Source organism: Gigantopelta aegis, chromosome 6 (genome assembly GCF_016097555.1).
Source record: "Gigantopelta aegis isolate Gae_Host chromosome 6, Gae_host_genome, whole genome shotgun sequence".
NCBI lineage: Eukaryota > Metazoa > Mollusca > Gastropoda > Neomphalida > Peltospiridae > Gigantopelta > Gigantopelta aegis.
Window position 1 is genome coordinate 69371698 of NC_054704.1, and position 17034 is coordinate 69388731.

The window sequence follows — 17034 nt, forward strand, 5'->3', positions numbered from 1 at the left end:
ATTCGGGGTAGACGTATTCAGTGTAGACGTGCAATAGGTCGCGAGATCGCCGCCTTGATGTATTCGAGTTTTTCCGGTCTCAACCAATGTCCCAGAACTCGTATATAAGATCCTATGCTGGTTTTTGGGAAAAGTAGCCCGTATAGCGGCAATGAATTTCGGTCTCTGTCTCTCTCTCTCGTATCTGTCTGGGGCCGAGGCGTAGCCCAGTGGTAAAAGGCTCGCTTGATGCGCGGTCGGTTTGCGATCGATCCCCGTCGGTGGGTCCATTGGGCTTTTTCTCGTTCTAGCCAGTGCACCACGACTGATATATGGCCGTGGTATGTGCTCTCCAGTCTGTGAGATGGTGCATATAATAATAAAAGGTCACTTGCTACTGATTGAAAACTGTAGCGGGTTTCCTCACTAAAGACTATCTGTCGAAAATACCAAATGTTTGACATTCAATAGCCGATGATTAATAAATCAATGTGCTCTAGTGGTGTCGTTAAACAAAAACTTTCTCTCGTTCTCTATCTCTATATATATTTCTCTGTCTTTGTGGATCTCTCTGTGTCTCTCTATCCATCTCTCTCTCTCTCTCTCTCTCTCTCTCTCTCTCTCTCTCTCTCTCTCTCTCTCTCTCTCTCTCTCTCTCTCTCTCTCTCTCTCTCTCTCTGGACAGATTTATCTCAGTCGGAAGAGCTCTTATCTTGGATTGTAAAAAGGAGTTTCTAAAATAAGAATCACCAAATAGGTGATACTAAGTATACGAGAAAAAAAGTATACGAGAAAGAGACAACGCAACCTCTGTGTTAAGCGTTTTTTTTTAAACAGAGGGGTTTCTAGTTTCAAAACCAAAGTACAAGCTCCATGTGGAGTTATATAGACAGGTATTTCTGTACTAAGAATCTTGCATCAAGCAGAAGATAAACAGCAGAGAAAAACGCAATCCATACATTACAAGCTGCGTCGAGTTACATAGGCAAAACCGAAGTCTAATAAGAATTGTTTATCAAGTAGAAGATACACAAGCGAAGAAAATAAAAGCTCTGTGTTGTTACAAAATGAGGGATTTCTAGCATATGACTCTTAGACAAGGGGATTTCTACAATAACAATATTACATCAAATGGAAGATAGAGACGAGAGAGAGAGAGAGAGAGAGAGAGAGAGAGAGAGAGAGAGAGAGATAGAGAGAGGAGAGAGAGAGAGAGAGAGAGAGAGAGAGAGAGAGAGAGAGAGAGAGAATCATAGGCTTTGGGTTGAGTAGAGTGAATAATAATCTTACATCAATATAAGATAGACGAGAGAGAGATAAAGAGAAAACAATATAATAGGATTTGGGTTGAGTAGATAGATTTTTTAGAATAATAATCTTACATCAATATAAGATAGACGAGAGATAGAGAGAAAACAATATCATAGGCTTTGAGAGTGACTTGAGTTATAAAACACAGAGGGATTTCTAGAATAATAGTCTTACATTAATATAAGACAGACGAGAGATAGAGAGAAAACAATATCATAGGCTTTGAGTTGAGTTATAAAACACAGACGGATTTCTAGAATAATAATCTTACATCAAGTAGAGGAAAGATGACTTGGGATATCCCCTCGTACCCCAGCGACTTGGGGGACGGCTCGGTGTAGTACTTCAGAGCTTCCAGCTGACTCAGCAGCTCCTCCACCACGTGTCCTTCAGATGCTGTCTGCCCATCCTTGTCGTACCCGAGCCCGTTCCCAGTCTTGCTGGCCAGGCGATTCAGAACCATGTTGCACGCACAGATGTCGTACGCCCTGTCCCCTCTCAGCCCAATGTTGGCGATACCGCCGAGGTTTATACAGATGTCCGACTGGCGAAACAGGTACTTCTCTCCGGACGGCACCAGCGGGGCACCCTGTCCGCCCAGAGCAACATCCTTGGATCTGAAGTCGCAGACAAGCGGACAGCGGAGGTGTGTGGAGGTGGTTTCCCCGCAGCCCAGTTGGAACGTGAAGCGTTTCTCCGGCTGGTGGAACACCGTGTGTCCGTGTGATGACACAAAGTCCACCTTAATTAATTCCCGATCAATGAAAGTGCTGACACACTGGCCAACGAAGTGTCCGTATTCGACGTGCAGTTTGATCAGGTCCAGCCCGGAGAGACTTGGTGCTTCCTTCAATTTGGTAACCCAGTCGTCGGTGTATGGGACGGTGACAGCTTTCTTTATGCAATAGCCCCACACGTCGGAACAGATGTCCCCAGTAAACTCCACGTAACACAGGTCCAATCCATCCACAGACGTACCCGACATTATGCCAATACCGCTATACGTAGCCATGTTTACTGCTAGTGTTTTACAACTCTGTACAATAACACAACGTGATGCGTGCCTCAAATGCACTATTGAAATCCACAAACAAGTCCTGACCACGTAGAGAGAAATCAGGAAATACTCACTACATGTTACTATACATGGGACTGTTCAGCATTTATCCTCCAACCGATAAAAAAAATGGTTAACATACGAACAGCAAAAAGCCTTTGTCGTCTATACAGTGTCCATGTTGTAAACGTTTAACTGGTTTCCCCATGCAATATAACAAATATCGTTGGAGCACGTACTCAGCATGATATATCAGTTATTGTAAACGTGATGGGGTTTTCACAACGGCTGGTAACTCGCAATAATTTTTGCGTTAGCCTGTACACCTCTGGGTCAAGGTTTAAAGATATCGAGCGGTCCACAAACGCTCTCGGTTGATGTAAACAAGCTATAACCAGAGCCCTGTTCATGTAACACACTATATAAAGTCACTTTCGTATCTAGAACACAGGGTTATTTCTCACGGCGACATATTCAGGCAAACATAATCCATAAATACGATTTATAATCCTGTTGTTGTTTGGTTAGGTTTATTCCGTCACAAACACAGAGCCAGAATTAGTGATCACATAAACCGAGAACAGTTAAGTCCTCGGCTTTAAGTTTGATAGGTACTGTGTTCGTGTCCAGTAGGGAGGGGCCTTGAAAATTAATTAACACACATTTTTTCATTTTTCTATTCCCCCAATGTAACGTTTTGTAATACTAAGACCACCCCTCTAAAATTACGTAACGTTCTTTAATACCCCACACAAACACACCTATTTTCTCTGTCATAATGGTCATAATGACGTAATTTGATCGATGTTTAATTTTCCGTTTGTCTCTATGTTTATTGATTTGGTTTGATAATAAATACCAGATAGAAAATAATTTGATAAAGAACAAAATAGCAATGACTGGCGGTATTTTAATTTATAAATTAGAACGAAACAAACGTTTTAAAGATTCCTTTGTATGTATCGTTGTTTGCCCTATTTGGGTTTTCTCCAGCACTCGGTGGGGTAGGGGTAGTTTCGTGCCTGCTCCCTATGATTGTTGAACGGCCACATACCAGCTGTAACAAAGAATGGAAAGAAAGAAAGAAATGTTTTATTTAACGACGCACTCAACATATTTTATTTACGGTTATATGGCGTCAGACACACAGATATTGAGAGAGGAAACCCACTGTCGCCACTTCATGGGCTAATCTGGCTGGGACGAGAAATAGCCCAATGGGCCCACTGACGGGGATCGATCCTACACCGATCGCGCATCGAGCGAGTGCTGTACCACTGGGCTACGTCCCACCCCTCAACACAGAAGGGGTTTATACAGCTCGGTGGCGAGGAAGTAAGGTCAATGTACTGACTTCCCTCGCTGATACCGTATATGAACCGTTAACCTCTGTCATGATCAGACTGCTGGGTTCAGATAGGTGAAGTGCACGTGTGCTCAGGACAGCGAACTTCAATCTTACCTGGGATAGTACAAACAGGAAAATAAAGTGTTTCAAATATAGAAAGTCCGTATTCACGATCAGAAAATTGGAAAATTAAAATAAGTTCATTTTTAAATTAATAGTAGCATATACAACCCAAAACGAAGTAAATATTAATATAGGTCCTTCCCCTTTTATAAAAAAGAAGATATATATTTGTTTGGTCGGACAACAGAAGTTAGATGTTAATGCAGTGGTGTCTATAGCCCATACTGAACTAGGGTAGTTTAAATCTACATACATGAACGTTTAGAGGTAGGTCGGGTGTGGGGTAATACAACAATCTTAATTCCAGTAGATCTTAGTGAAAATTGTGAGAAAATTTTTCAATTTGTACCGATGTTGAAAGACATTTCCCCAAATGATTAATAATACTTTACCAGTAGTTGTTTTACGTTTCGGTTATTTTATGTTTTAAGAGTGTCAAGTGCTACTTCATTTATTTTTATAAGTATGTTCGTGTCATAAAGATAATATACACAAAAAAAAAAGTCATGAACTTCAGAAAATTATTTAAGGACAAGAAGACTTTTTGGCATATCTTTACTAGTGTATTGTTACTTTATTAAGCTTTGGTCACATGCGACTTCTAAACATTGTTTCAATAAAATCTCATCCGTGATATACACAAGAATATTACACGTGGTGGGTAATGAATTGCACATTCGACAAGGATTCATTACGTTGGTTAATGACAATACTTGTCATTGTGGTTGCTGTAAATTGTTATTTTAAAACATTAATTTTGTTGAGTACAATGGCAGTTTTCCACATCTCCCCATCTCAATTTTGAGACGGTGTCAAGACCTGCTATAGGAATATTATTGTGATAAGTCTTCATATTAAACTTGATATAATAAAGATATACGGTATTCTTAACACAACAGAAGCAATGATGTCAGCGAGTTATTGTACTTCATTAAAATTCACCTTACTGGCAATATTCTAAACTTATAATTCTTGCTCAATCATTTTATCTTAATTGATCTGCATAATAAAAGACATTTTTTATTCAGGATATACATGTATGTTGAATTATTAATACATGTATTATTAGACCAGAACTATGTTCTTTTAGAGAAAACCTGGGGGGGGGTGGTTGCAAAGCATTCCAGGTGGATATCATTTACCTAACAACTTGCTCATTGGATACAGTACATTTTAAAACAACTTATTAAATGTTGTAAGATAAATGTTATCTTAAAGGTCGCATTCAAAGTATTCTTTAATCCATAAACAAATCTCAGAGACCATTTCCTCTGACCACTTAACTAATCTGTGGATTAGTAGTTGTTACAAATCACAGGGGCTTAGGTTTGTCCAACAATGAAAAGCATTATCTTGATAAATCATTTCCTTTCCAAGTCTTATAAGCAAGCACTAGTAACATAAACTCTTAATACAATGTGTATTACTTCTTGGTCAACGAATGAAAAACAAATTTCCAAGATAAAACATTGTCAAAATGTATCTTCATGCACTAGTCAATGAGGGTGGGAAAAAAATCTGATGCCAGATTGTTACCTACTTATAAAATATTTAAAAGTTTAAACTCAAAACTATTAAAGTCTCACCTATACAAATAGCACTCAATACATTTTATTTACGGTACTCGTATGGCACTGAAAATATGGTTAAGGACCACACAAATATTGAGAAAGGAAACCCGCTGTCACCACTTTATGGGATACTCTTTTCGATTAGCAGCAAGGGATCTTTAATATGCACCATCCCACAGACAGGGTAGCAAATACCACGGCCGTTGGTATAAAAGTCGTGGTGCACTGGCTGGAACGAGAAATAGCCCAATGGGCCCACCGACAGGGATCAATCTCACATCGATTGTGCATCAAGCGAGCACTTTAACCACTGGGTTACATCCTGCCCCTTCACTGAATAGATACAGAGATGAAAGTGGATTTTTGAAAAATAAAACCAAACCAGACATTTTAATATTGGTTGGATACTGAGATTGACCCTAGAATTAGGATGGCACAATGGTCTAAAATGGTGGACCCCATTCAGAATATATGCAAAGCATCAACCGAAGCTGGAGAATATGGAAAATTTTAAACAGTGGAAAAACTAAGAAACACAGTAAAAAGGATTAAAAATCCAAAATTCCAGTTAAAAGCCGAAAAACATTCACCTCTGTAGGTAAAATCTGGATAGTTTCTAAGTCTGGAGTAAGAATGCGTACATAGGTGTCAGTTGCAGACAAACACAAATACTGGTAATAGTGTGTTAGTAAACATTTTATTAAAAGAACAAAGAACAAAGTCTGAACAAGTGATGCCTAGAGACACAAGATATATCTAATTCATCACAAAATATGTTCCTATACAAAAAAACAGGAAAAAAAAAACTATTCGTTATTCAGAGATGGCACAAAGAAAACAAAACAAACAAAAAAACATTCCCTGAATATAACAAGCTAACAATATGCATAAATATACCTATGTTAACTGAGCAAATGTTAAATAGGATTTACAAAATGATTAAAAGTAATGATGCAAGTCACACTTGGCAACATAATTATGGTTACTGTAGCAAATCAACAAAATACATTTGCAAAAAAAACTAAAAAAAAGAAGAAAAAAAAAAGATATATATATTATACAGGTAACAGCACAGGTGTTTTTAACAAGCTGTTTCAGTCAGGTATTTGATATCTCTATTGTATTCTAATACAGACTAAACAACTGCAATAACTACTATACCTTTTCAATCAACATGAAATTAAAACACAGTTATTATGAGAAATGACTAGGGTCTAATATGCATAATTTATGTAGTGTTGAATTTTTCAAGTGTTTTTTACACCATTTTAAATATATTATTGTAAAAATAATATATAGGTTTTCACTCTGTTGGTTTTTTATATTCTTAACATGCTTTAACGTTAAAAACAATATGGACAAAAAAAAACACCAAATTTTATCTAGTTGATTATTGTAATCAAATCATGTTACACTGGGATTTCAGTGATAATTAAAAAAATATTAAGTTAAATAACATTTAGACCGTTGCATCTAAAGTAACATCCTAACATTTAACAATACATTAGCACTAAGTTTTCATATGTAGACATGCAATAAATAGATATTATTACACACAGTAATTACACATTATGCATGTAGCAGAAGTGCCATAAAAGTTATCTTTATAATTAAAAAAAAAAAATCAACTAAGATTAATGTACCTATCAAGTGTGCTTAATATTCCTATATTAATTTTATTTATTTGGAGAATATTTCAAACAAAAGGAAACTAAACCATTTCTGCTGTATTCTACAGTTTATGGAAGGGTTTAATGAACTATCTATGTTTACATACATAAAGATCTTTTAAAAATAACATTAACACTTCCATCAAAGTATTAAGCAATCTAACAGTTTAATTTACCGGTACTGATGAGTATTCTTAACCTATAGTCAATAAAATAACATGAAGTTATTTAGCTGCATATTAAGATTAATATGTCTTAAAACAATTGTCATTCATACCAGTCACATTATAACTATCACACTAGAATATCATTACGCAAGAAATGACTGAATATCCTAAACACAAAACAGTTATCTGTCTTGAACATAAAATAATTTATAGTAATCAAATATATGTAAGTCGTTGAAATAAATTATAACTAATATCAGTTTCTATCACCACATACTTTGAGATTAACGATGATACATTATCATCAAGAATTTACATACCAAGATTTAAAAATATACACTGAAAAGTATTTGGATGCTAAAACAGTAAAACATGATAAGGGGCATAACTCTCTACATCATACTATTAATATAACAACCAGTATTATCTTCAATAGCAATTTTTGTGCAGGTTTTGAAAATATCATCAAAAGTTGTACTCTCAAAAACACAGAGGTGGTATTAATATGGTCCCAGTCCACTGAAAATATTGTCTTAAAACATGTGAAAGAAATAATAAACAAAACATCATCATGTGGATTAAACTGGTATCGTAAAAACTAAAACAGTACAAAATGTTGAATATTTACTAGTATCATATTCACTTTATTCCTTTTGGTAAACAAATGCAAAATACTGGTCGTTACCAGAGGTAGTTACCTATATAACAATATTTCATCTCTGCATTAAACACTTCCTGTATTCACCAAATAATCACATAAAATGCATTCTGAACAACAAAAGATTATGTAGTTTTGGCACAGACACTAAATCAAATATAAATCCAGCCAGAAAATCAACTAAAACAACAGATGCCATGATCTGAAAGAAGATGGTTACCTTCAGAGGTTACAACACTACTTGTCTGCAACATGGTCAACAAATAAAAATCTAAAGTTTAAAAATTACAAAAATACATGGGACTGCAGTCTCGTAGATCATTTCTGAGATAACAAGTGCAGAATTAAAGCTATATATGTGCAGATTCATTTAATTGTATTTTACAGTCAAGTGGTAAATTAAAGATATTTATGTGCAGATTCTTTTAATTGTATTTTACAGTCAAGTGGTAAATTAAAGATATTTATGAGCAGATTCTTTTAATTGTATTTTACAGTCAAGTGGTAAATTAAAGATATTTATGAGCAGATTCTTTTAATTGTATTTTACAGCCAAATGTTACATCCTTGAAGATCATTTTGCACATCTTCCAGAGAAGTTCTGGTATTACTCTGGCATTACTAACTCAGAAAGTTAATTTATATACCACAAGGAATGAAGATGCAAAGTTCAACCACAAGCTAAAACAATGAATTTAAAAATCAGTTGATCAGCTGTCCTCAAGTGAAACAATGAGCACTGTACTGTCCAATGACTGAATGTGTTATTTATTTTTACCCCAGTATTATAAACTGTTGACCAATAATTTCTATGTTACTATGTAACACAAATAAAAATTAAAAAAAGAAGAAAAAAAGCACATGTACAGAGATAACATTATTTTAAACAAATACATGTATAGATATATATATATATTATTTGGTGTAATTATGTTAATGAATAACTTGACCTACTGACATAAAGAAAGAAAACACTGAGAACATAAACATATAGCAGTACAAGGCACACAGATCAATAGAGATACTAAAATACACAGCTAAATCCATGGATAACAGATATGTACGAAGCACTATGCTGTTAGAACATATACAATATAAACTGTTCTAACTTTAACATCATAAATCATCAAATATCCTAGTTTTGATATGTGCTACCAATATATATATATATTTAGAAGTGTTAAAAATATTACTTATTTTACATATGCACACACTTATCAGTTTTATTACTGGTATTCATATTTTCTAAACAAGCCATTTGTTCAGACAACTATAATTAATAGGCCTGCTTTCCAATAATAGGATTCCGTGCGTGATTTATCAATTGTGTTTTCGTGTTCGAAAATGTGCTTTTCCATATTTGCATTTTCGCAAAAAGATTACTGTACAAAGTTTGATGTTGTCGAAATGTACTTCTAACCTGTTAGTAAATACTTTGTTACAGCAACACTGCGCTGAAAAACTCGTTTGCATATTTGTTTAGCATGCTGAATGCACACATGCAGAATCGTGTGTATGGAAAAGATACTGTGTTATATGCACTGAATCGATAAACTCGCACACAGAAACACACACAAAATCGCATTAATGGATAGCGGGTATTACAGAATTTGATATTTCCCTAAAATTTAAAGGACTACATCTTGAAAGTTCATATTATAAACCTTCCTTTAATAGTGTACCGATTCATCAGATCTTCATATCTATGGTTGTAGCTGAAACACTAACACTTACCAAAGGTACATGTAGATACATTAGTGTTTTGCAAGAGTGGTTTTGAGCATAAAAAGCAAGAGATCCATCGATCATGTACAGAAGATAATAAAGTCACTACCAACTATACAACGAATAATTCAGAACACAATCATAATACTGAAGTTGCATCCTCCAGTCGTCAAGATATACATTATATAAACTAAGGTATTTTCTTCCAATATATATACATATAAATAAGATTACTTAGTAGTAATTAGATTACTTACTAAATTCCTATTGGTTTTTAGCACTGGATTACTGATAACAGCAAAGAAATTACTTGCAACAAAATATTTTTGGAAATTTTAGGCCTTTTTTTTATTTTTAGTAATACTTAATCTATTTCTAAGCATGGTACCATTTCCCCCATCCCAACAACCAGTCAAATCTGCCATTGTGTTAAGCTAGGATACCCATTTCTAGCTATGTGTCTTCTACTTCCTTCTTCATCCCTTTGAGCAGCTGTAGGAATGCACAAGTGAGGATAACTCAACTTTGCAATCAAAATAAGCAGCCACAAATACCAGTCACGTGCTGGAAAAATATAGTAATTACTCATACTCCTCAAGAAAAGATTATCAACAGCTTCACAAAAGCTTTACAATCTTTCTCTGGAGCTCTTCTACGATTCCTGTCGACCATCCACTGCTCAATCCATGTAGGACGATGGGACTTGTTAGCCACCTGCACAGACCTCTTTCGCATACAGACTCCCACAAGAAGTAAACAAATTTTGTCTTGAATTGTGGAGACCTTCCAAACACCAGGACCATGGCTCTCCATTAAGCCATCACAGACATCCTTAATACATAGGACTAGAACAAGGAATCAATCGACTTTTTGTAACAGAAGCAAGATCCACTAAAGCTTCCACAGATGCAGGAGTTTCATCGACAGAGCCATGGAGCTCCCATTAAACCAGTAACCTTACCATCATTTTCAATTGCTTTCTAGTAAATAGCAATCCCAAACAATTTTGACCATAGAAGATTATACTAACTTTTCTGGCTTTTGGAATATTCAAATCAGTATTTGAGTTGGGAGGAAATGCAATAAAGTTAAAAATTGTGTTGCATATAGCCTTTACATACTATATCTAGTGTTAGGCGTTAGGATTTGTCCCACACATATATCAGCAGAGCATGCAATTATACTGGATTTTGGTTTAAGTTATACAGTCATGGTCATTAGGAGATAAATATAAAATATTACATATTGGGTCTACAGTAATGTTTACGATGAGTAAATATTAAACATAACAAGTTAATGCTGCTGGTTTCTACAAGTCTATCGTCCTTACATCACCGAATTGTTCATCAAGACTACAACAAAAACAAACTCATCTACATATGTGCATAGCAAAGGCACAGCTGCTTTCATAAAAAATACTTTCTGTCTACATTTAGTGTGGAGAGAAAAACAGATATTAACCAAATATTCACAAAAACATCTAAATAATTTTTGAAAGCTTTCGTTCCATCATAAAGAAACAATATGAATAATATTTTTACAAGTAATTGCCACACACATAACAGACATCTACATTGTAATGTGTTTGATGGTAGAAAATAATTCTGCATATAAATAAAATGCATAAAACTATTGGAAGCTACATCTTGTAAGAGATTGCAAGATAACAGGTGCCACCAATTGCATGTTGTACTATAACAGTTACACCAAGAGGCCATCCATAAATCAAGTCAGATATTAGTATAACCCCACGACCATATCACATTTATATCTAAGTTATTTACTGACGAACAGATGATCAAATTAAAAAGATGGGCGATGTTTCACTGCATTTACAAATGACTGGCTTGTATCAAGTAATATTTTGCAAAATATAATTTTGGTAAATTATGGCAAGGAAAACATTTATATAAAAATGTTCTTATGTGGAGGACTCCATAACAAATGTAAGCCCACACTTACTGGTGTTGTTTGCAAAACTGTGCAGCGATAACAATTTGCAACCACTGTGTCACAATGGCACAATGTAACTAGAGTGCCACAACAGCATTATGCAATCACATCAAAGTAGTGCATTGTGCCACATCCTGTTTTTCACAACTATTATGCAGTGACCTCTGCTATTTTCAACCATCTATTATGCACATCTATATTTTTTTCCCCAAATAATATCAAGCACAAATGTGAGTCTGTTATACTATTAAAATGAATGGACAATAGTTTATTGTTTTTTCAAATTCCAAAAAGGATCAAGTAAAATAAATCTCCTTGTGCAATATTAAAACGAGTGTTACTAGAACACGATGATAATAGAAGACACAATGATGGGACAAAATGTTGTTGTCAAGTGTGTTGCGATTCCAGACTAAAACAATGCTGTGAAGCACTGAACCACCAGTCATGTTCATCTTTACATCAACATATTCCCCTTGGCAAGATATACCTTATGGATGGCCCCTCACAAAATATTTGCAGAATGAAACCTTCAACAAGAATGCCTGCAACTGCATAGATCTATCATTGTATTCATGTAAATACTTTCAAATATGACACGTGTGACTTTGCAAACTACAATTCTCTCTAGCTTAACCTGTATATTATCACAGATATTCCCATTCATATTTAAACAATATACAGGAAACACATTTTTTTTTTTTTTTTGTTCACATTAACTCCAAACCAAGAACAAATGTCCACCAATATCAAACTGTCCACCACTCCGAACATATTAATGGCTGTCATCTAATGACCACCTTCATGCAGACACGATCATCATCACTGCCACAACTGTTTTCTACCACTACAGTTTTTTTTCAAAGCCGTAATTCTACATTTACAGATAAAAATGTTCCACTTCCTAGGTTTGGTTACGAAGACAGCTGCAACTGTTAGTGGATAATACGACACCACGACTTCGCTCTAGCACACACAAACACCCCGAGCGACTGTGTGACTGTGTGTGTGTGTGTGACAGCACAGGGTGTTGGTCTAACGGCCTGTACCGCACGGCCCAACGCAGCCCTGGTCGCGACCGACTGACGGAATCATCTGCCGTTGATCTGCTGCTGGGTGAGCTCCTCGTTGTCGACGTCCTCTATCTTGAGAATTTCCTCCATGCTCAGCTGGTGCTTATTCGTGCTGCCCGGACGCACCGTCAGGATGTGGCGGATCTTCTCCCACTTGCGCCGGTTCTCCAGCACCGCCTGGTACACCACCTGGCACTCGTCGAACAGCTGACCCAGAACCCTGGAAAATTGATGTCGCAGAAGTTAGACCCGTCACCAAGCAGCCTTCTTTTAAACAAACAGAATGTTTCTTTCTTCTTTTATAATTTTTTTTTAAATGTGGGAATGTTATCGAAGGTTAACAATCAGAAATGGTTATTTCCACTCTGCGAAAATTAAAGTAGTCCACTATTTCATATTTTATCTTCTGGGTTTTTGTTTTTTAATTTTTAGCACAGGGACGTACAAGTACTAAGAGTCATTAAAAGGTCTAAAATTTAATTACAAGAAACTGATTTCTTTTCAGATATTTCGTAATTTGTAAAATGTTTAAACTTATCTTCCTGAAAATTATGACTTCAGACATAGCAATGTTATGTTGTGCCACCAAATCAATGATAATTTGGTCTAAAAGTGTGTTCAACTTGCATGTTAATTCATTAAAAAGACATAATAATTGTTTGAAAAACCAAGTTTCAAATATGACATATTCTCATAATAACAGCTATTTCAAACTGAGAAACTAGTGATCAAATACAACACATGCTCATAACAGCTATTTCAAAATGAAAAACTAGTGTGATCAAATATGATACATTCTTATAATAACAGCCATTTTAAAATGAGAAACTGGAGAAAACTTGGAGTGTTTTCTCTTGTATAGATACATTACCTGTCCTCAAACAAGGGCACCTCCCCTCCACGCAAGTGGTCTGGTCCGAACATCCCAACAGCCAATGGGATGGCCTAAATTCTTCTACTGCATACTGCTCTCTAGTTCCGGTCACATGACTGTAACTTCCTTCTTTTTCCCTGAGCGCATCGCACGGAGAACAGGAAGTGGGGAGACCCGGGTGGGATGAAATCTTGAGGACAGGTAATGTATCTATAAAAGAGAAAACACTCCAAGTTTTCTCCATTTCTTTAGACATTACCTGTCCTCAAACAAGGGCAGCATTCAACAGATGGTGGTGGGTGCCGAGATCCGTAGATGCTTGTGATAACTCCCCATCCAGAAAGAGGCTGACTAGTGGAAGAATGAGGCCAACCCTGGTAAGCCCTCCTCCTAGGGATGCCCGTCACAGACCAATGCAGGTGATGTTAGTAACAACAACCAGAAAGGTGGCATCCGTCAGCAGTGGCAGGTACGGCTCCCAGAACAAGGACCAGGAGGCGACTGCCACATCTCATGCTGGTTCTGACAGGGTGGGAAGTCGTAGCCACCAGGATTGCAGGTGTTAGGTAACCCTCACGTATTGAAGTGTTATTTTTTCTTAATAACAAGCGACAACCTAATGAGGTGCATCCATCAGAACATTGAACAAAACAAGACCCCCCGAGTGTTTTCTGTCTAGTACACCAAAGAACTGTTAGTTCAATAACGACAACAAATAACCACATGCAGTGCAGGGTAAAGGTTATCGAGACAAAAGTTCCGGCACCAGTGCGTGAACTGTGCAAAGAACAAAGTCTAAGCAATCCTCACCTGTCGATTCGATGGACATCTCGGTATACAGCCCAGAATCAGACAGACATCAACGGCGACGAGGACAGCTTGTATTCAACAGTCTGTGCAGCAACAACTGGACCCAGATGATGGAACCCCTCAATGTCTTCTGTGGAAACATCCCTCAGATAATAGTTGGCGAAGATGGAGTCCGTAGCCCAGAAACAACCAGTGATAATGTGCTGAATGGGTGTGTTACAGTGCAGGGACATCATGGCAGCCAAGGCACGGAGTTCATGCGGATTAGAAGCAGACGGAGCAGGTAAACCTTCCTTCTGATAGGCGGTCAGGATAGAAGACCGGATCCAGGTGGCCACCGTGTTTTTGGTAATATCCCTCAACCGACTCTGGTTACAGGAGAGGAAAAGTCTTTTGCGATGTTGTCGAAAAGATCTGGTCCTCTCAATGTACTGGTGCAGGGCTCTGACAGGGCACAACGCCAAGTCCTCAATGTCTGCTGGACCAACGATAGAGGAGAGGGCCTGCACAACATACGAACGAGGCGCTTGATCTGGTAACTGATTCTTTGCAACAAAGTTCATGAGTAAGCCCAAGTTGACTGCACGCCGATCTCGGTGAAAATGTACCAAGTCTACATCAAGAGCATGGAGTTCTGAGACACGGGCAGCCGTGGCGAAACCGAGTAAAAACACCGTCTTCCGCGTCAAGTCTTGCAGGGAAGAGGAGTCGATCGGCTCATAAGGTGCGGTCGATAACGCTCGTAACACCAAATTCAGGTCCCATCTTGGTGGCCAAAACCGGTGTACTTGATCATCAAGGCGAAACCCTTTGATCATCTTATGGATCTCAGGAATACCCGATAACTTTCGTTCCAGTAGCAACATCACAAACAGTAGCGATGACCGAAACGTACCCAGCGATGGTAGACCCCTTCAATCGTAAAGTGGTCCGCAGATACAGCAAAAAATCAGCAAGACGAGGTATCTGGATCGTCTGAGGTTTGAGTTTTTGCCGGACACACCATCGGTGAAAACAAAGCCATCTGACGTTGTAAGCCGCAGTAGTAGATGATCTGTTCGCTTTCAAAATGGCCGCCATAGACTGTGAAGAAAAACCTTTCTTCCTCAAACTCTTGGAGATAAAGTCCACGCGTGCAGTTGGAACAACTGTGGATGTGGATGGTATAGTCTTGACGTGGGATGCAGCAACAGATGATCCCATCGAAACGCTTCGGGATGGAGCATCCATTCCGTCGGCTGTGGAGACGACGGCCGAGACAATGTGTCGGTTAGTACATTGGAAACCCCTGGAATATGGCGAGCCCAAAGTTGCAACGGAATCTCGTCTTGTAGAGACGATAAGTCAACTGCAGCAGACTGCTGGAGTGGGTTCCGCCCTGACGGTTAATATAAGCCGCCGCGGTAGTACTGTCTGTGGCCACCATGAGAGAGGCCCCTGTCAACATCTGTCGCCAATGAAGGATAGCGTAGTAGACTGCCAACAATTCTAGCAGGTTGATGTGGAGTCCGAGTTCGCCGGGAGACCACAGCCCTGAAATAGTCTGGTTGCTTAGATGGGCTCCCCAACCTTCCAGTGACGCGTCGACGAACAGGTGATGAGTGGCTAGGAAGGCCTGCATAGAGACACCGTCTAAGACGTTCAATCGGAGCTGCCACCACTGCAGGCTGGAGCGTAGATTGTCCGGGAGTGAGATGATCAAGTCTGGATTGTTGAAACGAACAAACGGGTTGAGAAACATCTGCAAGCGCCGCAACTGGAGACGACCTCCGAGTGTCAAATTCTGGGCGGAAGTGAGGAGACCCAGGAGACTCTGCCAACCGTGGAAGGTCATTGGAGAGGTGAGGGCTATGGCAATCATGGTCTGGATCTTCTCCCAACGGTCTAGAGGAACTTGAACGAGGCTCAGGTCGGGTCGAAGCCAAGCGCCTATGAACTGTAGAGACTGCGTGGGAACCAGTCGAGATTTCTCGATGTTGATAATCCAACCCAGATGCTTGAGAAAGTCCATGATGAAGGCAACATGTGCAGTAAGCCCTGTCTTGCTCCGACACTTCATCAGGCAATCGTTGAGGTACGGGTAAAAGGATATACCTCTATGATGCAGGAAGCGGGACATCAGAGTCGTGATTCTGGTGAACAGCCATGGCGCCATGGATATCCCAAAGGGCAGGACTGTCCATTCGTAATGCTGACCCTGTAGCACGAACCGGAGGTAGCGATGACAATCGGCATGCATCGGAACGTGAAGGTAGGCGTCCTTGAGATCTAGCGAGGCAAGCCACTCCCGGTTTGATCACGGCAAGGACATCTCGCAATGTTAACATCTTGAAGGTCGGAGGAGGAAACAGGTAGTGGTTGTTGAAAAACGCCAAGTTGTGGATCATTCGCAGCTCCGGAGAATCTTTCTTCGGTACGAGGAAGATGTAAAAGCCGGGTGTTAAGCGTGCTTCTGAAATGCTGCGAACGGTTCCCTTCTCCACCAGTTTGTTGACGGACTCCTGTAGGACCTTGACTTGCGAGACGGAATGCTGCGGTTCTCGAGGTGAAGTGGTCAATGGAGGGATGGCAGACAATTGCAGACGATACCCTGTCTTCAAGATCGACGTGACAAACGGATCTTGGCAAAGTGTCTGCCAGTCGACTTCCGACCATGGATATTTCGACCGGTGTTGCACACCGGAAGGGTCAAGACCTAGTCGTTGTTCTGGTTCA

The 17034-nt window shown here is 38.6% G+C and overlaps 2 protein-coding genes across 6 annotated transcripts in view; both read right to left on the reverse strand.

Annotated features, from left to right (window-relative positions):
* The window catches only part of LOC121375726 (anhydro-N-acetylmuramic acid kinase-like), a 7985-nt gene extending 5119 nt beyond the window's left edge, over positions 1–2866 (reverse strand). Inside the window, exon 1 of the mRNA XM_041503326.1 lies at positions 1562–2866. Coding sequence (XP_041359260.1) covers positions 1562–2302 — 741 coding nt within the window. The 5' untranslated portion in view covers positions 2303–2866. The remainder of the gene's footprint in view (positions 1–1561) is intronic.
* A 3201-nt stretch (positions 2867–6067) lies between these two features.
* The window catches only part of LOC121374133 (cGMP-dependent 3',5'-cyclic phosphodiesterase-like), a 147034-nt gene continuing 136067 nt past the window's right edge, over positions 6068–17034 (reverse strand). For all 5 annotated transcript variants that reach the window (XM_041501082.1, XM_041501083.1, XM_041501085.1 and 2 more), the window contains exon 31: positions 6068–12855. In XM_041501082.1, coding sequence (XP_041357016.1) covers positions 12654–12855 — 202 coding nt within the window. In that variant the 3' untranslated portion in view covers positions 6068–12653. The remainder of the gene's footprint in view (positions 12856–17034) is intronic.